At 36.3% G+C, this 24,939-nt stretch overlaps 1 protein-coding gene across 1 annotated transcript in view; it reads left to right on the plus strand.

Annotated features, from left to right (window-relative positions):
- Positions 1-24,939, plus strand: part of asrij (OCIA domain-containing protein asrij) — a 230,789-nt gene that overhangs the window by 112,562 nt on the left and 93,288 nt on the right. The window contains exon 5 of the mRNA XM_090396001.1: positions 18,046-18,175. Coding sequence (XP_090252127.1) covers positions 18,046-18,175 — 130 coding nt within the window. The remainder of the gene's footprint in view (positions 1-18,045; positions 18,176-24,939) is intronic.

Below are 24,939 nucleotides of genomic sequence, written 5' to 3' on the forward strand. Positions count from 1 at the left end.
TGCAGATGATGTTATACTTCTAAATAAATCCGCTACAAGTCTGCAAGATTCTCTGAATAAATTGAATAGCTTTTGTAATAGATATGGTATGAAGGTCAGCAATAAAAAGACAAAGACAATGAAAATAGGCAGAATCATTGAAAATGTCAACTGTGTTGTGAATGGAGAACCTGTGGAACAAGTAAAACATTTCAACTACTTAGGCACAATTTTTACTCAAGATGGTACATTAAATATGGAAATAGACAACAGAATCAACAAAGCTGGTATGGTGGGAAGTCAATTGAATAAATTCATATTGAATAAGAGGGAAATTAGTCGGAACACTAAATTAGCTGTATACAAGACAGTGTTCAAACCAGTTTTAACTTATGGATCTGAGAGCTGGGTCAGAAGTAAAACACTTGACCAAAGACTAGAGACCACAGATATGAGATTCCTGAGAAAGATTATAGGCGTGAACAGATGGCATCAATGGCAGTATCATATTAAAAACAAGGATATTAGGAAAGAACTTGACATTGTTAGCATTCAGGAATGCGTTAGCAGAGCTAATCTCAGGTGGTATGGTCACTTAAACAGAATGGGCGAAGAAAGATTAGCAAAACAAGTGTTCTCTGCCAGGTTGGCAGCAAAACGACCCAGAGGAAGACCAAGATATAGGTGGATTGATACGGTACAAAGTGATTTAGACGATAGAAATATAAGATCTGATAATGTTGGAGTGTTGACAAGTAACAGACTGATTTGGAGGAAAATTGTAGATAGGAAATTAATAATGATGTAATTTTTTTCATGTAGTACTATCATATCCTGTACACCCCTGGAGGGTACATGGCAGGAATTTGATGATGATGATGATTATATAAGAATTTAAAAAAAAAATGAATAAATTGCTTTGTATCCATTACTTTATGTTTTGGGGTTTTATTGAGAAAATTCAATTCTAAACAGAAAAATTTGAGGTCAATTTTTTTAAAAATTCTGTAGAATATCTTGTTAGGAATATATAAATAAAAATTACATCCATAAAATCCACATTTACCAGACTGTTAACTTTTTAATGTTCGCTTTCAAGCTGTTCACTTCTGTGTGTGGTGGGGAGGGGAGGGGGGGTTCATGGCATGTGCATGCACCTAGTAGGATTGATGGCCACAGAGGCAGATCAGTGGTTGAGTCAACTCTCACTGTAGTAAACTTGTAGGAACCGTGAGAAGTCAGCATTGCTTATGGGTTGTGGCTTTTCATTAGTGTGTTATTGTGAATTTATGATGGTTTTCTGTAGAGAGAGTATGATTATATTCACCTGATGTTTCTTGAACTCTAATATATTCAGAATGCGTATCTCCCGTAACTGCATCATTGTTGTTTAATTTATTCTGCTCATCTTTATTCCATTGTTTTGTCATGTTAACCACTTGTTTGTTTTGCACTGATGATGGTCCTGATTAGTGCAAAATATGCTGTTTTGATCTTGAGTAAGTTATTTAACATGTAGTTATAATTATTACATCACATATCTCAGATTAACTCTGTTTACAGATTCTTTGATAATATTGACTAATTTTCTGGCATCTTCATTTTTAATATGGTTCTCCCATCAACTAACACATCTCATTTTCTTTTATCGCTACTTTCCTTTCATGATATTAGCTTTATAGTCTGTCCTTGTCTTTCTCCATTTAATTTTTTTATTTTGGTTTATATTTTATTTTTTGTTGTTGCCAATTGGACAGAATGTATTGTTGGTTGCTGCTAAAGATGTGGATGACATGCTATTGGCAGATTAGCACAAAGAGTGCAGGCCAAACGGTTATCATGGGAGACTTCAACTATGGGGATATAGATTGGAAGGAGGAAAGGACACATGGCAAAATGGAATTTATACAGTTACTTAGGGATAATTACCTGAAACAGCATGTGATGAAGGGAACTAGTGGTTTGAGAGTTTAGCATGTGGTAACAGCATCAGAAGAGATACGTATAACTACAGTAGCAACTCTGTCTCCAATTGAGGAAGGTGACCATGCAGTCTTGTCCTGGGAGATTGCTGAACATATGGAATTTTTGTTCAATAAAGGGTTTATGTGGGAACTACAAAGCTGGTGACTATGACAAACTTAGGTAACTTGGAGCAGTGCCATGCATAAGTAACTACACGGAATGAATAATGTTATTACTGTATGGGAAGCAGTCAGGGATTGTTTGAGGGGGGGGGACAGTATCATATGCATACTCTGGATCAGGAGGATAAACCGAATAGAGAATAAATGGATGAATAGCAGTATAAAGCAGGAGCTGCAAAAAAGAAAAAAAAGCATTGTGGAAGGAATATAAACAAAAAAGTGATCAGCCTCCTCATGAGCAATACAAGGGTGGCCTGAAAAGTTCTCGGGCCTCAACCATAGATGGCAACACTATCGGCAAGATTTTTTTCTAAGTTGGTACATCTGTCATAAGCATCCATGTGAAATTGCAAGCAAAAATGTTGTCTGTATCCCTTGAAATGGATAAAATTTTGTGCAGTTATAAAATTCTTTGTAAAAGAAGGTTTAATAAATGTAGAAAATTGGCTAATGTGATGAGAGAGAGATTGTATATTAGTATACTAGGAATAAGCGAAACCTTTTGGAAAGGATCATCAGATTTTGAGTCGAAACTTCCAAATGGCAATATATGTATATAAAGTATATACGTCAGGTGGTGAAATATCAAGGAGAGGTGTAGCATTCATTGTAGAAAAGAAAACTAATAAAAACGTTATCCATGTCATCAAAATATCAGAGTAATGGCAATTTTAGCAAAGTCTAAACGTAGAGATATGCTGATCATTCAGATATATGCTCCTACAGAACAGAATGAGGAAGCAGAAATAGATAACATGTATGATGAAATAGAATGGTGTATAAAGGAAGTTGGTGGCAAGAAAGATCGAGTTATTTGTGCTATAGGTGACTGGAATGCGAAAGTTGGATCAGAGAGAATATCTACACATGTGGGCCTATTTGGACTTGGAATTCGGAGAGTACAAAAACTGATTGATTTCACCAACATCTGTAACAAGCACAGTCTCATCATAACTAACTTATTTTGAGCAAAAACCAACAGCAAGATGCAGATGGAAGATACAAAATCAATTAGACCAGTAAGCATTATTTCAATGGAATATGGAACTCAAAGGTGATGCCAAGTGCTGACTGTGGATCTGTTCATAGACTGGTCTTAATGAAAATAAATATTTGCTTGAAAACATAAAAATTAAAAGAAATCAACCCCTAAAATGGGATCTGCAAATAGTACAAAATTCAATAGTAAAATCAAAATTTAATGAAAATGTTTCAGAACCGCTGTTTACACAGTTGCAAAACGAAAATGAACCCTCTCTGTGGAACAGACTACAACCAGCTATCATAACATCTGCTAAAAACCACATCAATAAACAAGAAGAAAGAGAAAAAACCATGGATAACACAAGATGTAATCAACCTTATCGAAAAAAATAACATTGAAAAGAGGAGCAAATGAAGAAGAAAGATTAAGATATAAAACATTGGATAAAAGAATCAAACAGTTATGCAGAAGATTGAAAGGAAACTGGATAAACAGGTAGTGCACTGAGATAGAAGAATTACAAAAAAGAAACAAAACCAGAGAAGCATTCCTGAAAATGAAAGAACTGAATGGAAAAACAAAACGTACACAATCTAATGACATCATGGACAAAAATGGAAATATAATCATTGATAAGGAAAAGATAAATGGAAGATGGGTGGAATACTTATCAAATCTCTATGATGATGATAATGGTAACATGATAGATGATTCACAACACCTTAAATTAAACGTAACAATAGATACCACTCTACCAACAAGAAAAGAGATAGAACATGTAATTAAGAATCTTCCTAATAATAAATCCCCTGGGTGTGATAATATCCCGGCTGAGCTGCTGAAAGCTTTGACTGGCAATAATAACAACTGCTTAGTCGAATCCATTCAGGACATCTATAAAACAATAGAATTAACTGAAATTTCTACAACATCTATCTGCATACCAATTCCAAAGAAAAATAATGCATAAAATTGCGAGGATTACAGAACTGTGAGCCTAATATCCCATGCATCTAAACTTATTTTAACAATTGTTAACAAACAAATTGAAAGAGCCTTAATCGGTGAATTGAGTGAACAACAGAAAGGCTTCAAAGAGGAATGGGAACCATTAATGCTATCCTGGAACTAAAAATACTAATAGAAAGATCACTTGAAAGAAATAGGAACATTTGCATATGCTTCATAGACTTACAGAAGGCCTTTGACCGGGTAAAACATAATAAAATGTTCAATATATTAGATAAATTAGACATAGAAGATCATGTACTTCAGAAATTATAAAAATGATTTACACCAAACAGAAAATGTAGCTGTTTAACTCTGAGGCTTCTGTAGTGAAAATAAAAAGAAGAGTTAGACAAGGTTGTATCCTTTCGCCAAATCTATTTAATATCTATAGTGTAACAGTGATGAAAAAGATTGAAAAACAAAAAATAGGAATTAGTATCAATGGTATAAAATACAACAATCTTTGATATGCTGATGATACCATTCTAATAGTAGAAAACCGAAATAAATTAATCAAATTACTGCTGCTACTAATTGAAGAAGGTAAAGAATTTGGATTAGACATAAATGCAAAAGAGACCAAATTTATGAAAATCTCAAAAGAAAACAGATTTGAACCAGATATATTCATATACAATATGAAAATTGAACATACAACAGAATACAAATATTTCGGTACCTACTTTACTGCAGATGGAAAGCAAGATAAAGAAATAAAAATAAGAACAGCCATAACCAAAGATGCCTTCTGGAAAAATAAAGATCTGCTTAGAAGTTCTGTGGGTATCGAGACAAAGGAAAGAATGATAAGAAAACTGGCCATATAGAAGTGAGATATTCAATAAGAGAGTAAGACAACAGATAATGGCCTTTGAAATGTGGTGCTATAGAAGAGCTCTGAAAATCTCATGGACAGAAAATGTGACAAATACAGATATCCTACAGAGAATGAGAACACACAGTGATCTTTATTACAGGAAATGATCCAGAAAAAGATGAGATTGGCAGGACATGTAGTGAGAGGTTCAGCAGGACAGAGAATACTAACAGTTTTAGAAGGGAAAATTATGCGAAAAGGATCAAGAGACAAAAAACGAAGGACATGGCTTGAAGATATAAGATCATGGACAGGATCACATGGCTATGCAGAAACAAAAAGGTTTCTGAAGCACTTAATCAAAAGTCTTTGATCAAGTGCTTTATTTCTAACCCGACTCTTAGATCCATAACTTAAAACTGGTTTGAACATGGTCTTGTATACTGCTACTTTGGTGTTTTGGCTAATTTCTCTCTTATTCCATATAAATTTATATAGCTGCAATCCACCACACCAGCTTTGCTTATTCTGTTGTCTATTTCCAGATTTAATCTTCACTAAAAACTGTGCCTAAATAGCTGAAATATTTAACTTGTTCTATAGGATCTCCATTCATCATGCAGCGATCACATAACAAGATCTATGTTCTTGTCTATTTAGACAAGAACATAGATCTATGTTCAAGATCTATGTTCTTGTCTAAATAGACAAGAACAAAACTATGAAGATAGACAAGATCTATGTTCTTGTCTATTTTCATCGTTTTGGTCTTTTTATTGCTTATTTTCATGCCAAATTTGTTAAAGTTGTTATTCAATTTAGTTAGAGAATCCTGGAGACTTACACTGGATTTGTTTAGGTGTACAACATTATCTGAATAGAGCAAAGAGCTAAGTTTGACATTTCCAATTCTAATATCAGGTTTGGTACTACTTTCTTTCATATTTTGATCCATATAGATGAATAAGAGTGCAGATATAATCCTGTATTTCCTTCATTTCTAATTGCTGACTGACAGCTTAAATATAGACTGTGTATTGTTCTATATAATGTTCCATTCATCCCATAATTGTAGTGTTTTGAAAAACTTTTCTCTGGGCACCTTGTCATATGCCTTTTCCAGATCTACAAAACTTAAATACAGATCCTTGTCATATTCCCATGATTTCTCAACTATTTGTCTTGCATTGAAAATCTGATCTCGACAACCTCTATTTGTCTGAACCCTGCTTGTTCTTCTCCAAGTTTCTCATTTAAACAATCTTTATCAACCTTTTTTCAAGTATGCTTGCATAAATCTTACCTGGAACACTCAGTAGAGAAATTCCTCTGTAATTCTTACATTCAGTTTTATTCTCTTTTTTATGGATGGGTACTATGAGAGCTCTGCTCCAATCATTGGGAATTCGACCTTCTTTCCAGACCCCTCTGAATTATCCAGTGTAGCCACTAAAACGTTTATACCTCCATATGGAGGTATAGACTGTGTGCATTTCTAGTCAAATATCATCTACTCCAGCTGCCTTTCCCATTTCAGTGTTTGATGGCTTTTTTTACCTCAAGTAATGATATGTACTCCTCTTTGCGTGCCTCTTGAAAATTTTCTAGTGCAGCTCTGTTACTGCTTGGTTTGTTTAACATTCTTACTCCAGACATCTAGGGCAGGGTCTCACAAAGCAGGCTCCATGTGCCCTAAAGCTCTGCAACTGAAATTCTAGGGCTCTGTGAATCCTGTTTACAAACATTCACTTATTTATTTTATTATTATTATTAATTAATGAACCAATGATATGATGAAATGATATGATCCTACAAGTTAGTTAGGTAGTTAGGTGTCCATCATACCAAACTTTGAAAAACTCTGCAGTTCAAAACAACAACTGCACTGTAGTCATTAAAATGAACTTAAATTTTTTTACGTTTGCGGAGCATTAAATTGTGAAATGGCGAGTGTTTATTAATTTCTTCCTTTTTTCATGTTTATTTTAAAGATTGAATTGTGAGAGAGCTCTGCAAAAAAATTTTGCTTGCTTTAGGACTCTGCTTTAGCAAGAAGTTTGGGAAACCTTGATCTAGGATATCCTGATCTTCAGTTTTTCATGTCACCTTTATCATCTTTGATTCCTTTTACAGTATTCTTTCCTCCATTTCTAAGCTTCTTCAATAGTCTCCAGAACATTTTGCCACCTTTTCTGATATTTATTTTCCATACTCTTACCACAGTTTTCCCATGACTTTTGTTTAGCTACTTTTACGCATAGCTTAAGTAGAAACTTTTGGTATGTTCTTCTTTTCCCAGACAGTTTCTTTAACTTCTTGTGTCCACCATGGTGTTCTTATTTTTCTATCTTTGCATGCATCACCACATACCTCCCAAGCTGAATCAACTGATGTCTTCTTCAGAGTTTTCCACTGAGATTCCAAGGTTTGGTTCTTGTTTTCAAACAGCTGCAAATTTTCTTCAATAATATTTGCATAGTTGAATCTATAATTTACTTCTAAAAGCTGCTTGACTTTAATTCTTTTTAGGACTCCAGGGAGTCCAAGTATGTAAAACTTTCTTACATACCGTTCTTTTCAGTGTGATATCCATTTTTATCCTGCTTAGTACTAAGTAATGGTCACTTCCAATTTTAAATCCTCTGTACACTCTTGGATCCTGAACCAGCTTTATGATATCACTATTGATGATGGCACAGTCAATGAGGCTTTTCTTATTTCTTGTGTCTTCTTTCCATGTGAACTTGTGTTTCAAGACTAAAAGGAAGAATTTGAAAATTGACCAGGGAGTTAGAGAAAACAGAAAAAACATGTACAAGAACTAAGCTTGGAAGAGAGAACTGAGGAGAAAAGTAACAGAAAAAGTAAGTTATCAATGAATATTAATGGTAATAATAATAAAAAAGGTAGTGATATTGATAATAATAACAAGGTAAGTGAGTTAAAATCTAAGAAAACAGAAGTCACATAGTATAGTGATTCAATAATTAAATTTACTCTTGATGAAGGAGTTACTACATCGATCATCCTGGGAGCTAAAATAAAGAATGTACCAAATCCAAAAGTAAAAAGAAATGTAAAAGAGATGGTAGTTCTAGTCAGAATTAATGATTTAAGAAGTGGCAAATGTAGTATGAGAAAGGATACGAAAGACTTCATGGAACTAATGAGAATGAAACGTGAAAAAGCAAAAATGTTTAGTTTGTTACCAATATACAATAGTAATAAGTTAACTGGGAGACCGGAAAAAAAAGGTGTGAGTTTTTGGATGTGTGGGGTAAGTTTGATGGTACAAAAGATCTGTATAAGAGAGATTCCTTGCACATTGAATGGATTTGGCATCAGGTGGCTAGAGAGAGAGATTATTTATTGGAATGAGACCTAAGGCAGAGTTGAGGAAGCTCAATCAGCTTTGGAGGAATGCTGAGATATGTATATAAGTTCAGCTAGGATGTGTAGATGTAATTGTGATAGGTTATGAAACTGCTGAATGGATGAGCTACTGGATTCAGCATTTTCAATGTATTGGGAGAAAAAGTTGCCTGACTAGGCTAATCAGACTGTAGATTTAAGTAAAAAGGCAAGGCGGTAACTTATGTCTATACACAAATGCCAGGAGCGTTAGAAACAAAGTGGTTGAGTTTGTTGCTTTGGTGAATATGTTGCCTAATATTGCTGGCATTAGTGAAACCTGGCTCTCTGTCAGCTGATAACTTCTGTCATTCTTAAAGATTATAGTATTTTTAAGAATGACAGAAGTTATAAGAGAGGAGAGGAGTACGACTAATGATAACAGATGACTTGGAACTAGGTCCAGTTAGGATAGAAACATATGAAAGCAATAATTTCCTACATAGCACTAAGTTTGAGGCTAACAGGGTCAAATATATTTTGGGATGCTGCTATAGACCTGGCAGTTCATTTGCTGAGGATGAAGAAATACATTGCCAAATTATCCAGATGAGTCCTAAACAAATAATTATTATGGTTGACTTAAATTATCTGAATTATTTGCTATAGCGCAATTGGAAGAATAGCGGAACATTGCGCCCTTCGATTTGAAAAGAACGTGGGTTCGATTCTTGTCGTAACGAGGGGGGAATCCTTATATGGGCTTTTTTTTCAGTTGAAGGTGAGTTAGCCAATCTCATGCGGTGGTAGCAGGGTTTTTTCTCCCGGAAACTCGGGTTTTTTCATCCTGCATACAGACAAATCGGCCTTCAGAACACATGCAATTGTGATGATGGGCAATAGGTGTTGATGGTAGTAGGGTTGTAGTTGAAGAATTAGGTAGCAGTAGAGGATGAGATGTATTTAGCAAAGTAGAGTGGTGTGCCCTCCCACAATGAGTCCTTACTCCTTGGAGGTGTTACGTAATAATAATCATACTGATTGGGTATCAGAGAAAACTCATAAGAATGAAGGAGAATTTATTGATTTGCTGCATAAAAACTTTCTCAAGCAGCATGTGAATGAAGCAACTTGAGGATAGAGAGTGCTAGATTTGATCATATCATCAGGAAGTGTCTCAGTTAAGAATGGGACTATTTTGCCACCAGGCGATTGTGCTGTACTGCCATGGGAAGTGGCCAGCTATATGGTTGTTCTGATCAGAACAGGTTATATGCTAAACTACAATTCTAGAAATTATAACAAACTCAGGAGAATACTATCTTAAGTTCCATGGTATCAGTTGTGGAATGGGAAGCAGTGTGATAGCAGTGCATGGAATTTTTAGTGGATGGGATTCTTTGAAAGCATGCTTAAATGATGTAACTAAATGTGTCCCTGGAGTTCAAAGAATAAATAGAACAGCAGTGAAATGGAATGACAGAAGTAATGAGAGGAGGGGAGTACTACTAATGATATCAGATTATTTGGAACTAAGTCCAGTTAGGATAGAAATACATGAAAGCAATGATAGTAATAATTTTTCATATATTTTATATAATTTTTAATAATAAGTTTAACCAGAACCAGTGAGATAGATAGTTCAAATAACGAGTGCTCACTTCACCAAGATCTCTCAACCAGGTGTAACATAGTGTACAGTACTACCACTACATTGAATGAAGAGACATGGTACATGAGAAGGTTCCAGAGCTGTTACATAACCTGGATAAGAATTCTGCAATTCAGATGGGGGATATTAGTATGTGTACTGAAGGAATCTTCAGCCAAACTGGCTAGGCCCTTGATATGCTTGTATAATTTGAGTCTTAGCTCAGGAAAGATCCCATAAGAATTGAAGAAATGTATGTTAATCCCATTGTACAACTATGGTGCAAAGACTGATGTATCTAACTTTTGACCTGTCAGTATCTCTGGAATAATTGTAAAGATTTTAGAGAAGTTGGTAAGAACTTGCATATAGAAATTGATGGGCAAAGAAAATATACTTAACCCAGAACAGAATGAGTTTACTAAAGGGAGGTGATGTCTGAGCCATTTGCTCAGAATGTTTTATTATCTTTTGGCTGAGTTGGATAAAGGAATGGATATTGTGAACTGTTGGACTTTACTAAGGCATTTAGTAGGATACCACATGAAAGGCTGTTGCATAAACTAGAGAATATGGGATTGGGATATAAACTATTGACTTGGATAAGTGTGTGTGGTCAATGGACAGGTATGAGAAAGTGATATATGGGGAATTTGAATTTGTCAGATTTAAGGGGATCAGTGGTGTGCCTCATGGCCCAGTCCTGGAATAACTTTGAATAACTAACGAGGCTAGAGATTTTAGAGTAATAGTGGATAGAAATTTGAAGTTACAAGGGATGTTTGAAAAGTTTGGTAAATTTCCAATAGATGGCAACAATTCTTCATTCATACTTCATTCATTTGTTGAAAGTCAGAATGTAGAAAATGGTGATATAGGAGGTATGAATTGCGAGGTAGTACCAGATAGCTGTGAGAGCGGTGTTGAAAGTGAGAATGAAGGTAAAAATACAGAACGAATGAATGGTTTAACGAATAATACAAATGATGAGATAGATGCAATGAGTGAGGTTGCGTGGAGCAATACATAGGGCAAATCAGCAGCTGGAGCATTCGCAAAAATGTTTACCAAACGTACCAACTAATAAACGGCAAAAGTATGATAAGAAAAATAAGAGTATGATCGTGAGTGTAAACAAAATGAAAGTGCGAGTGTTGTACAGAGATTCTTTAGTAACAGGCGTGATAGATGAGAGTTTGACGAAATCGTACCAACCTGGTGCGAACATTAAGGATGTAAGCGAGTCTATTAGAGTGCAAAAGCAGAGGTTGAAAGAATTGATAGGGGTAGCAGGAACAAATAATTTGAAAGGAGACAAAATGGATATGAGGGAGGACTTGAAAGAATTACTTGAGGTAGCAAAAGAGAAGAGAGAGAGAGAGAGTGAGGATGGTGAGTCTGTTGGCGTGATATGACAGAGAAGAGTTGAGAAGGAGGGCCATAATTGCTAATGACTTTATGTGCGGATTATGCGGGAGCAGTGATGTGGAATTCCTGGACGTGTGGAGTGAGTTCGATGGGCGAAAGGATTTATATAAGATGGATGATTTGCATTTGAAAGGATTTGGTGTATGGAGACAAACTTGAAAAGGAGTTGAATAAAGTTGAAGTGGATGTGCAGAATCAGGGAAACTAGAGTTATTAAGGGGGGGGTAATAGATATGCAGACTTTAGGGAGACAGTTGAGTGTATGAATGTGTGTAATATGCCCGAGCGAGTACGAAGAACAACAAATCAGAATGGGATAGTTAGTATAAGGCATCAAAATAGGGATGGGACAAATGGGCTTCTGCAATGTATACTAATGCCAGAAGTATTAGGAACAAGAAGGAAGAATTTTTGGCCTTCGTTGGCACTTCCAGGCCACAGGTTATTGGTATTAGTGAAACATGGCTGACAGAAGATGATATAGCTAGTGAGATTGAATGTAAGGGGGTATAGTGTGTTCAGGAGTGACAGGGAGAATAAAATGGGGGTAGGAGTGTTATTGATGATAGCTGATGAGCTGCAGCCAAGGAAAATAGAAGTTGAACTGGAGGATAGAGAAAAGAGCACATTTGAGACTATTTGGTGTGAGATTGAGGCTAGCAGAACAAAATATACAATTGGGTGCTGCTATAGAACCAGGTGATGGAATAGATGGTGGGGATAGTATGCATAAGCAAATAGAAGAAATGAGTGGAAGAAGGGTAATTATTATGGGAGATTTCAACTATGGTAACATTGATTGGAAGGGGGAGAGGACACATGGGAGGAAGGAATTGGATTTTATGCGGTTATTAAGGGATAACTATCTGCGACAGCATGTAATGGAAAATACTAGGGGGTCAGAGAGTTCTTGACCTAGTAATTGCATCTCAGAATTTGGCTGTAACGAATATGTCCATGTTGCCACCAATTGGTGAGAATGATCATAGGGTCTTGACTTGAGAGGTGGCTAAAGGTGTGGAATTTACAATTAAGACAGGGTACATGTGAAATTAACGGGGTGGTAAGTATGACAAGTTTAGGAGTTTGATTGGTTCAGTGCCATGGCATCTAAAACTGCAAGGGCGGGATGTTGATAGTGCATGGGAGGTGGTTACAAAGTGTTTGCAGGAGGCAATGGCTGACTGTATACCTAGAGTCCGAATAATAAATCAAGTAGGGGTTAAATGGATGAATAACACCATTAAGCTTGAACTGCAAAAAAAGTGGAGGGAATTTAAGGGAAAAGGTGACCGGCAGACACATGAACAGTATAAAGCACAGGCCAGAAGGGTAACGAGTGTGGTAAGAAAAGTAAAAGCGGATTATGAAAGAACATTAGGTATGCAATTCCAAACAGTTCTTTCGATATGTTGCAAGTAAAAGAAAAAATGTATATGGCAGAATGATTTTAAAGAATGCCGATGGTAGGGAGGTAACCAAATCAGTTGATATAGTGGAATTACTGAGTGAGCACTTTGCAAGAGTATATCATCCAAGTGGTGACACTGCAGGAATGAAAGAACCTGGTGAATGAGTTGGAGGTGAATAGTCTATTACAAAACCTCAATGTCAATACAGCTGTGGGATTGGATGGTATACCAGCTCATGTCGTACGTGAAGCGGCTGAAGAATTGTCAGTGCCCTTGACTATTTTGTTTAATTTGAGTCTCGGGTCTGGGTTAGTCCCAAGGGTGAGGAAAGAGGGGGAAAATAGTTCCACTGGATTAAGGAGGTTCCAAGACTGTTGTTGTAAATTACTGACTGATCAACATATCAGGAATCGTTGTCAAGGTCTTGGAGAAAATAGTCAAGAGGAAAATACAGGATTGGATAGATGAAAATGGGATACTGTATGGAGGACAGCATGGTTTTGTGAAGGGTAGATCATACCTCAATAACTTACTCACGTTTTATAACACAGTGACGACTGAACTGGATTAGTGTATTGGGTTTACAGTGATTCTACTGGACCTTGCTAAGGCCTTTGACAAGATACCAAATGGAATTCTAATCCGTAAACTGCAGCATATGGGGATGGATATAGGGTTGGTGAGATGGATAGGAAGGTGGTTGATGGAGAGATATCAGAGAGTGGTTTATTCAGGAGTAGAGTCCAAAAGACAGCCTGTGACTAGCGGTGTGCTGCAGGGTTCTGTTCTTGGACCACTACTATTTAATTTGTTCATTAACGATATAGGAAAGGATCTGAGAGGAACTGTTCATTTGTTTGCTGATGATGCAAAGTTGGGTAGAGCAATAGTGAATGCACATGATGTCAAAATTTTGCAGGATGATTTGAATAGTTTGGAGGACTGGGATAAGGAGAATGGATGTCAGTTTAATGTGGCAAAATGTAAGATTATGCATTTTGGGTGAAAAGATTAGCAGCAGTATATCACATTGTTGGAACCTTACTCCAGGAGATTGACGAGGTCGTGGATTTGGGAGTGTTGGTGGATAGGGAGTTGAAGTTTAGGGAGCACATCGCAAAAGTGGCTAAATCACCTCATCAAATCATATGGTTGCTGAAAAATACTTTAACAAGCAGAGACAAATTGATTATTGTTCCTCTGTATCGAGCCTTGATAAGACCCCATCTAGACTACTGTGCCCAGATATGGGCACCAGGGTTTCTTCTTGATGGGGAGGAGGTGGTGGGGAGGATCCAGAGACAAGTGACCAAAATGATAGCAGGTCTATGGAATGAACCTTATGAGAACAGGTTGAAGATTTGTGAGTTGCAGAAATTGGTTGATAGGTGGAAAAGGGGTGATATGATTGAGACATTCAAATTACTGAGGGGTTTCTATAAGATTAATTCAGAAGATATTTTTGAGAATAGGACTGGTGGTCATACATGGAAGCTGGGCAAGAGTGTGGTTAGCAAGGTGTTAGAGCTAGGTTTTTTACTTGAAGAGTGGTGAATGAGTGGAATAAGCTGCCAGAGTCTGTTGTGGGTGCCATGACTGTAAATGAGTTCAAGGCGAAGTATGATAGATACTGTGTGAATGTCGAATAGTTGTTCTTGACATGATGTTAGGGCCTCCATCGATGAATCTGTCGACTCCTTGGAGTTGCTCTTAATAATAATAATACCAGTGTCGACACTTATCATCTTTTTCATGACCCCTGGCAAAATTTTAGCCACGTGCAACTCATAGTTCTCGTTTGGTAAACATTTAAAATGTGACTGTGTTCGTATTTTTCATAAAAGTATAGAAAAATGAGTTTTATGCAGTGATAAAACACTTTTTTTTTTTGAAGATTGTGGATGGACACGCAGATCAAAGTTAATTTAGATGCAGTTCATGGGGACTCTGTATCAGCATTAAAGGCTATTTATTTGTGATAAATTAGTTACGTAGTTGTAAATTAATCTAAAATGAAACACATTCCAGATGCACAACTGAGGTCACTACGAAGGAAATGATTGATAAAATCCATGGTATCATTGTCAGATCGGCGAGTGAAAGTGCGTGAGATTGCTGAGATTAGGTATCTCAACTGAATCGGTGTATAATATCCTGCATGAAAAATTGCACATGAAAAGTTGTGTGTGCACAATGGCTACCATGATTGTTGACTGTCGATCAAAAACACATGCGAAAAGACATTTAATGCGATGTTTGGAATGTTTAATCTCAATTCACAGGATTTTTTGTGTCGATTTGTGACTGTAGATGAAACTTGGGTCCTCCACTACACCTCTGAGTCCAAGCAGCAGTCAAAACAGTGGACAATGCCTGGTGAAAGAGCACTGAAAAAAGTGAAGACTGTTTTGTCAGCTGGAAAGGTGATGGACACTGTTTTTTGGGATTCCCAAGGAATATCATTATAGACTATTTGGAAAAGAGTAAGACAATAACAGGAGTCGGCCCTCACAATGGCCTAATTGCACAAATCAAGGTTCGAATTGGTTCCATATCCACCGTATTCTCCGGACTTGGCCCCATGTGACTTCTTGTTCTGAAACTTAAAAATTTGGCTCTGTGGGAAAAAATTTTCTTTAAACAAGGATGCCTTCAAGGTTGTGAATAACTATTTGGCACAATTTGACAAATCCTACTTTTAGATGGGATGAAAAAATTGGAAACTTGCTGGACCAAATGTGTTGAGACATAAAGATGATTTTTTCCAAAAAAAATGTGTTTAACTTATTTTTTTAACAAACTTTTCAAACAGCCCTCGTATAAGGTCACATAGCAAAAATTTCAAATACAACTCAAAAGATAATTGCATTATTGAAACATTGACGTGTACGGATATGGAAGTCATTTTGCCTCTTTACAAGACTTTGATACAACAGCGCCTGGACTGCAGTGTGAAGATTTGATCTATATTCTGCAAAGGTTAAAGAAGCTCTGGAAATGCTAAAAAGAAGAGTTGATATTGGGAGTATGGAATTTAGATTGAGAGTATGTGTTCTGCAGACTGGTAGACAGAAAAAAAGAGGGTAATATGATAGAGATCTTTTGTTTGAAAGTTTTTGTAACTTGGTTATAAATTAAAGATGCGAAGAAGTTATATTCTTGGTTTAATCCTTTATCCGACCATAAGCAAACAATTTGCACTTGAAATAACTTCACGACTGGGCTACTTGTATATAGAGACTAACGACTTTTCATCATTTGTATTAGTATCTTATAATGCAATACACATATCCTTCCTAAGGCAAATTGATGCAAAGTAGCCTCTATATACAAGTAGTGCAATTGTGAAGTTATGGATAAAGGATTATATCAAGAATATAATTTTTGGCATCTTTAATTTATAATATAACCAAATTAAAAAACTTTCTTCTAACATCTATTTCTAATCCAGAGTATTTTAGTAATAAGGTGTGACACTTTTTGGCTCCTTGTATATGGAAATATGACTTCTGCATTACTTCAGCCTTGGTATCACTTATGGGTCTGGCTCTGTGAAGTTATGGATAAAGGATTATATCAAGAATATAATCACTTTTTGACTCCTTGTATATGGAAATATGACTTCTGCATTACTTCAACCTTGGTATCACTTATGGGTCTGGCTCCCATTGATGAGACATGAATAAAGGTCAAAACCAATCTGGATAGTGGCCCTTCCCATAATGCATTATACATGTCCATAAGGGTATGTTCATTACATTATGGGATACTAAGACAATTGATGTCAAGTCATTAATCTCTATATACAAGTAGCCCAGTCGTGAAGTTATTTCACATGCAAATTTTGTTTGCTTATACTTGGATAAAGGATTGAACCAAGAATATAATTTCTTGGCATCTTTAATTTATGATAGAAGTCTATACAATTTTTGAGAGGGCATTGTACAATATTGGTTGATACAATGTATATGTCCATAAGGATATGCGTGTGTTGCATTATGGGATACCACAACAATTGATATGAAGTCATTAGCCTCTATGTACAAGTAACCCAGTTGTGAAGTGATTTCACATGCTGACTTTGTTTGTCTACACTTGAATAAAGGATGAAACCAAGAATATAATTTCTTTGCATCTTTAATTTATAGATCACTGCAATATAAACAATATATCTTTAATTTATAGATCACTGCAACAAAAACAGCAATATAACGCAGTTATATTGCTGTTTTTTCTTTTTACTGTTATAGGATTATTTTCACATATGCACGCACCCTGTTTTTTATTAATTGTGGAATTAATTAAAATTAACTAATGTTTCAAAAAAAGTTTATTTCTTTTTTTACTAGAATCAGTTTGATTTTTCATAATCTATAAGATATAAATATTTAAATTTAATTATCTTCGTTTTTCAGTTCATTATGTTAAGATGATAATCAGTATATTAGAAATTCTTTATAAATTCATTTTGTTCTGCAAGAAATTTTCTATATACATATAATGCTTAATTTTTTATTTAATATAGATGTATATATTTTGTCTCCAGAATATAGCAGTATTCCTCTTAATTTGAACATTTTAATCTTTTCTTTGAAAGTAGTTAATCTGATAGATTTCTGCCATGATTTCCAGATTTTATTTAAGATTTAATCATCTCTTATGTGATAACTACCTAACATTTTTAAATAGTTCCATATTTATTCCATCATTTCCAGGTTTAAAATAAAATAAAAACTTTTGTTTCCCTTAAAATATCCTAATTTTCCTTAAAACTTCTATTAGTGGTTTCTGTTCTCCTAACAGCTATTTTGTTTCTATCTAAATTCTCAAATCCATATTGATTGGTTTGAACATCTGCTGCATTGCTGTATATCTACGAAGCATAGTCATGAGGACATCACACATTTGCTCTAGACTAGATTCCAATCCTTTCTATGACATATGGTATTTTTGTAAGAACTTTCAACAGTGAGTTAATCTCCTACAGAGTTGGCACGCTTTTTTTCCTTCTGGTTTTTCATCTCACAGAACAGGCGGACAGGTCTGAGAAAACATGCTGTTAACAGATATACTGCCTTCATAGCTATAGTTGCTTTGGCTATAATCACACCAAACTTGCATGTCCAACTGTTCTAAATTCTAGTTTTTTATGCTGTATATTAATAGATAGTAAATTCCTCTTTTCATGAAGGGTTTTCTGATAATTATTGAAAGTACTGAAGTATTTTAAAGCATTATTGAACTCATTGAATATTACTTTTTAGGTGCTGGATTTCTTGGTTGGTTAGTAGGCAAAATTTCATATCGCTCAGCATGTGAAGAAAAGCTGATGAACTTACCAAACAGTCAGCTTGGAGAAATGTTGAGGACAAAGAGAGGTTATCATTCAGAAAGGTAGGTATTGATGATTTTTTCAAATATTTATGTTTAAAAAATGGTTACTAATATTTTTTATCACAGATATATCCATTTATAATATATTAGGACTTGGCAAAAAAAAAAAAAATAATAATAATAATAGAATTGATGTATTTTTCCTGGCTTGTTTTTAGAAATTTATGATATTGATAATGAATACTCTGTAATTTGTTAAAAAGTATTCAATTAACGAATATCTGATATTTATTTATTTTTATTTTTTTGATATGTTAATCTCATCCCCCCCCCACAGGTTATAAGACTTCAGTACATTTATACTGGATTAAGGATTATATAATCTGGAAACTGCTCTAGACATGGTGATTTTTTGAGCCATTTCAGGCTTCTGATATTAAAGCAGAATGGTGGTTTCACACCGAGTGACAAAAATGTCTACTTTCTGATATTTACTACATAAACAGAGAGAAAGTGAATTGGAACAAAGAGGGGTTATAAGAACATGAAAGGGGAGGGGGAGTAGAAGCAAGATGGATCCCCTGTTGATAGTCATTCTATCTTACTCAATAAAGCTTTTAAAAAAAAAGTATTCAGAAGAACATTGAAAGGTTGAAAGTATAGGTCCGATAAGGAAATACTTGCCCCATTGCATTAATTTTAGTGATAAACCTAGGTGATGTTGCAATCTTCCAGGATGTGGATAATGGCAAATTTGGGTGGTATAGTTAGTGATATTTGTAATCAATGGCCACATGTCATTCACTGTCACTGAAAGAGAAATTGAGTTTAACAATGTACTTCATCCATGTGTGTTAATTCAGTCACTTCAGAAAAATTGAGTTGTTCAGTGTTAAATTTGCAGGCCTGAATAGAAAGTAGTAGTACATGGCATACGGCTGTGAGAACACACTAGAGCAGTATGTAGCATGCAATGGAGGAGGAAAAAACAAAAGATAAATATGGGGAAGGAGAACAGGAAGCTGTTGTAATGTTAGTCTCTCAGGGGGTGTGTTGATAGTAGGACTATTTTTGAAGAGCTCTGAAAGATAAGTTATTTAGTTCTAAAAAAATAGCATTATCAGTAAAAAAAAATTGTGCCAGAATTATAGTAATTGCAGAGTTAATCTGTTTAGCATAAAAAGTTTGTTTTAATTAGTGTTAAATTAGTATTTTGATAAGATACAATTGATACGTAGTGTAGTAGCACATGGCACCAATGAGAAGAAAGACAATGGCGTCCAAATCATTGCCGTTCTTTGTTTAAAAAATTTAACCAAAGGGAGTTCGTTCAGTGTAACGTCTGTGGGATGTATGCTTTTCTGACAGTGGTTGGAGTTTGGTTTGATAATAATAGTGCTGGGAAAGTGTAAGCGAGGATTTGAAGTGTGTCTCAGGTCGTGAGATTGATGTAGTAGATGAAAGCCATAATGTGATAGAAAATAGTGATATGATAGGAATTTGCGATGTAGTGCCAGATAGTATTGAGAGCGGTGTTGAGAGTGAAAGTAAAAGTACAGAGCGAGAGAATGGTTTGACTGATAAAAAAAAAAAAAATGAAGAATTAGTTGCAATGAGGGAGATCGCACGGTTACGCGGAGTGATACATAGGACAAAGTGGCAGCTGGAGGGATTACAAAATTGTTTACCGAGTGCATCAGCTAATGGAAAGAAGCAAATGTGTGATAAGAAAAATGAGAGTATGATCGGGAGTGTAAGAAAAATGAAGGAGCGAGTGTTGTATGGTGATTCAGTAGTAAGAGGCGTAATAGATGAGAGTTTGACACAATCGTACTTACCGGGTGTGAAAATTATGGATGTAAGTGAGGCTATTAGAGCGCAAAAGCAGATTTTTCACCTTTTAAAAGGTGAAAAATTTGTTATGAGAGAGAACTTGAAGGAATTACTGGAGGTAGCAAAAGAAAAGAGTGAGAGAGTTAAGATAGTGAGTCTGTTGGCATGAAATGACAGGAAGAGTTGAGAAGGAGGGCCATAATTGCAAATGACTCTATGCGCAGGTTATGCAGGAGGAGTGGTGTGGAATGAGTTTGATTGGCGAAAGGACTTATACAAGATGGATGGTTTGCATCTGAACAGATTTGGTGTGCTGAGACTGGAAAATGTGTAGCTGAATGAAGTGAAAGTGTATGTGCAGAATCAGGGAAACTAAAGCTATTGAGTGGGGGGAAAGGAGTGGATATGCAGACATCATCAGTGAGGCAGATGAGTGTAAGAGTGTATATTATATATGCCCGAGCTAGTACGAAGGACAACAAATCAGAATGGGATAGTTAGTATAAGACATCAAGATAGTGGTGGGACTAACGGACTTTTGCACTTCATGTATACAAATGCCAGGGGTATTAGGAACAAGAAGAAAGAATTTTTAGCCTTGGTTGGCTCTTCCTGGCCACAGGTTATTGGCATTACTGAGACATGGCTGACAGATGATATAGCTAGTGGGATAGAATGTGAAGGGTATAGTGTGTTCAGGAGGGAGAGAGAGAAAAAAAAAGGAGAATAGAAGTTGAATTGCAGGATAGTGAAAAGAGCACATTTGAGGCTATTTGGTGTGAGATTGAGACTAGCAGAACAAAATATACAGTTGGGTGCTGCTATAGACCAGATGATGGAATAGATGGTGGAGACAGTATGCATAAGCAAATAGATGCAATGAGTGGAAGGAGGGTAACTATTATGGGGGATTTCAACTATGGTAACATTGATTGAAAGGAGGAGAGGCCACATGGGAGGAAGGAATTGGATTTTATGCAGTTATTAAGGGATAACTACCTGAGACAGCATATAATGGAATATACTAGGGGGTTCGAGAGTGCTTGACCTAGTAATTGCATCTGAGAATTTGACTGTATTGAATATGACCACGTTGCCACCAATGGTGAGAGTGATCATAAGATCTTGACCTGGGAGGTGGTTAAATGCGTGGAATTTTTAATTAAGACAGGGTACATGTGGAATTACTGGGCTGGTAAGTATGACAAGCTTAGCAGATTGCTTGGTTCAGTGCCATGGCATGTAAAAACTGCAAGGGCTGGAGGTTGATAGTGCATGGGAAGCATTTGAAGGATGTAATGGCTGACTGTATACCTAGAGTCCAGATAGTAAATCAAGTAGGGGTTAAATGGATGAATAACACCATTAAGCTTGAGCTGCAAAATAAGAAACAACTGTGGGGGGAATTTAAGGAGAATGGTAACCTGCAGGCACACGAACAGTATAAAGCACAGGCCAGAAGGGTAACGAGTGTGGTAAGAAAAGCAAAAGCAGATTATGAAAGGAAATTAGCCACGCAATCTAAAGAGAATCCCAAACAGTTTTTTCGATATGCTGCGAGTAAAAGGAAAAATGTATACGGCAGAATGATTTTAAGGAATGCCGATGGTAAGGAGATAACTGAAACAATTCATATAGTGGAATTACTGAGTGAGCATTTTGTATGAGTATATCATCCAGGTGGATATTGCAGGAATGAAGGAACCAATAGCTTATACGGGAATTGAGGTAATGAAATGGAGGTGAATAGTATATTACAAAACCTTAATCTAAATACATCAGTGGGATTGGATGGTATACCAGCTCAGGTTTTACGTGAAGTGGCTAAAGATTTGTCAATGCCCTTGACCACTTTGTTTAATTTGAGTCTCGGTTCTTGGTTAGTCCCGAGGGGGTGGAAAGAGGTAACTGTTCCACTGCATAAAGGAGGTTCCAGGTTCCAAGACTGCTGTTGCAAATTACAGAAGTCTTGAAATTAGCTGATCAGTATATCAGGAGTTGTTGTCAAGGTTTTGGAGAAAGTAGTTAAGAGAAAAATACAGGAATGTATAGATGAAAATGGGATACTGTATGGGGGACAGCATGGTTTTGTGAAGGGTAGATCATGCCTCAGTAACTTGCTCACGTTTTATAACACAGTGACGGCTGAACTGGATAAGGGTAATGGATATACAGTGATACTGCTGGCCTTGCTAAGGCCTTTGACAGGATATCACATGGAATTCTAATCAGTAAATTGCAGCATATGGGGATGGATATGAGGTTGGTTGATGGAGAGATTAGATTAGAGAGTTGTTTATTCCGTCTAAAGGACTTATAAAGTCCAAAACGACCTGTGACTGGTGGTGTGCTGCAGGGTTCTGTTCTTGGACCACTACTATTTAATTTGTTTATTAACGATATAGGAAAGGATCTGAGAGCAACTGTTCATTTGTTTGCTGATGATGCAAAGTTGGGTAGAGCAATAGTGAATGCACATGATGTCAAAATTTTGCAGGATGATTTGGATAGATTGGAGGACTGGGCTAAGGAGAATGGATGTCAATTTAATGTGGCAAAGTTTAAGGTTATGCATTTTGGGGTGAAAAGATTAGCAGCAGTATACCACATTTGTGGAACTGTACTCCAGGAGATTGGCGAAGCCAGCGATTTGGGAGTGTTGGTGGATAGGGAGTTGAAGTTTAGGGGGCACATTGCAAAAGTGGCTAAATCAGTTCATCAAATCACTTGGTTATTGAAGAATACTTTGACGAGCAGAGACAAGCAAGTTATTGTTCCTCTGTATCGAGCCTTGATAAAACCCCCATCTTGACTACTGTGCCCAGATCTGGGTGCCAGTGTTTCTTCTTGATGGGGGGAGGTGGAGAGGATCCAGAGGCGAGTGACCAAGATGATAGCAGGTCTATGGAATGAACCTTATGAGAACATGTTGAAGATTTGTTGGTTGCAGAAATTGGTTGATAGGCAGAAATGGGGTGATATGATTGAGACATTCAAATTACTGAAGTGTTTCTGTAAGATTAATTCAGAAGATATTTTTCAGAACAGGACTGATGGTGGGAGGACTAGGGGCCATTCATGGAAACTGGGCAAGGGTGTTAGAACTGGATTTTTCACTTGGAGAGTGTTGAATGAGTGGAATAAGCTCCAGTATCTGTTGTGGATGCCATGACTGTGAATGAGTTCAAGGCAAAGTATGATAGATACTGTGTGGATGTTGAATAGTTGCTTTTTGACATGATGGTTAAAGCCTCCCTCGATGAGTTTAAGGACTCTTTGGAATTGCCCGTAATAATAATCAGTGTTCTTAGAGTGCCATAGAGAAAGCCAGCCAGAAGAGTGATGTCCTACATGCAAACACTCTGGATCCATTTTTATGGACTGTTTGCAAGAACAAACCTGTTCAATCCCTGTCTGCAACTTAATTGATGTAGAAATGAGGGAGTTTGACATCCAGGAACAGGAAAGAACCATTAACTTCCAATTCCAAGGTAAATGGTATTCTTGGATATTGATTGTTGAAATGGTTCAGAAATTCATTTAAGAAATCTGGTCCATGGCTCTATATTATGAAAAATATTATATATTAATATACCTTTTCCATAACCTTGGCTTCAATGCAAAGAAATTTATTGCTTTTTCCCCAAAGACTTCTAGGAAATAATCGATTGTATGGCTGGAGACCAAATTTCTCTTTGTAAATAGTATTTTTAAAAAGGAAGTAACAAAAATAACATGTGAGTGACATAACTTTTTTTGGTAATTTATATTTTAAAACAACTAATACCTCTCCAAGGGGTGCTTAAGGGTCAAAGCTGTATAACTGAGAGGAGACCTCCACATAGCCTTTAAAGGAATGCGGAGAACCGACCAGGGCTTCTGACCTAATGTCCAATCCTCACCTTCTCGTGGTGTACCCTGTTGGGTATCTACTTGGATACTGAATGAACAAGGATGGGCTGACAATTTGGGATTTAGCCGACCAAATTGTATTCTTATTGGTTAAACCAAAAATAGAAAATGACGGTACAACATGACAAAATTTCATGCCGGCTGGGGCGTCGCCCGGTTAAACAAGGCCCCCGTTGTTTTCGCCAGGGAACCAGGGCGAACAGCAAAAAGTCAGCTACTGGAACAAATCTGAAAACAAACCCCAACTTAACATCACCAGAGTTAAAGATCGGTACTATCAACGTAAGAAGCGTGAATGGCAAAGAAATGGAGCTAGCTGAGGAATTAGATAAGTACCAGATCGATATAATAGGGGTGACTGAAACGAAAAACACCAAAACTGGTGAGATCTTTCTGAGCAATAAATACAAAATATTATATTCAGGCAATGACAATCAAGGGAAAGAAGGAGTAGCCACAGTATTCAACACAAAATACGAGGCTAATCTTCTTGAATGGCTGTCAGTCTCAAGTAGAGTAATGTGGGCAAATATGAGAATGGGGAACTGGACAATGACACTCATTTGTGCCTATGGTCCCACAGAAGGTTCTACTAAGGTAGAAGTGGAGGAATTTTTTGAGGCTTTAGAAAAAGCAACTGACACAATGAAAAAGGAAAAGGTGGTCCTTGTTGGGGATCTAAATAGCAGAGTAGGAAATAATTGTGAGACATACAAAAATATTTTGGGAAAATTTGGAGAAAAGAGCAAAGCTAACAATAATGACAAATATCTGTTTGATTTCTGCTCAGGACATGGACTGGTTATTACTAACACCATGTTCCAACATAAAAGTGTGCACAAATTCACATGGAGAGAAGAGGCAAGGAATAAGAAAAGTCTCATTGACTATGTTATTGTTAATAGTGATGTTTTCTCCCTGGTGCAGGACACCAGAGTGTACAGAGGATTTGAAATTGGAAGCGATCACTATTTAGTCTTGAACAGGATAAAATTGAATTTCATATTGAAAAGAATAACATGTAAGAAAGTTTTAAAGCGAATAAAAGTTGAGCAGCTCTCAGATGTGAACTATAGACT

The sequence above is a fragment of the Typopeltis vanoorti genome, chromosome 7 (assembly GCF_054136105.1).
Source record: "Typopeltis vanoorti isolate ZY-2024b chromosome 7, IOZ_Tvanoo_1.0, whole genome shotgun sequence".
NCBI lineage: Eukaryota > Metazoa > Arthropoda > Arachnida > Uropygi > Thelyphonidae > Typopeltis > Typopeltis vanoorti.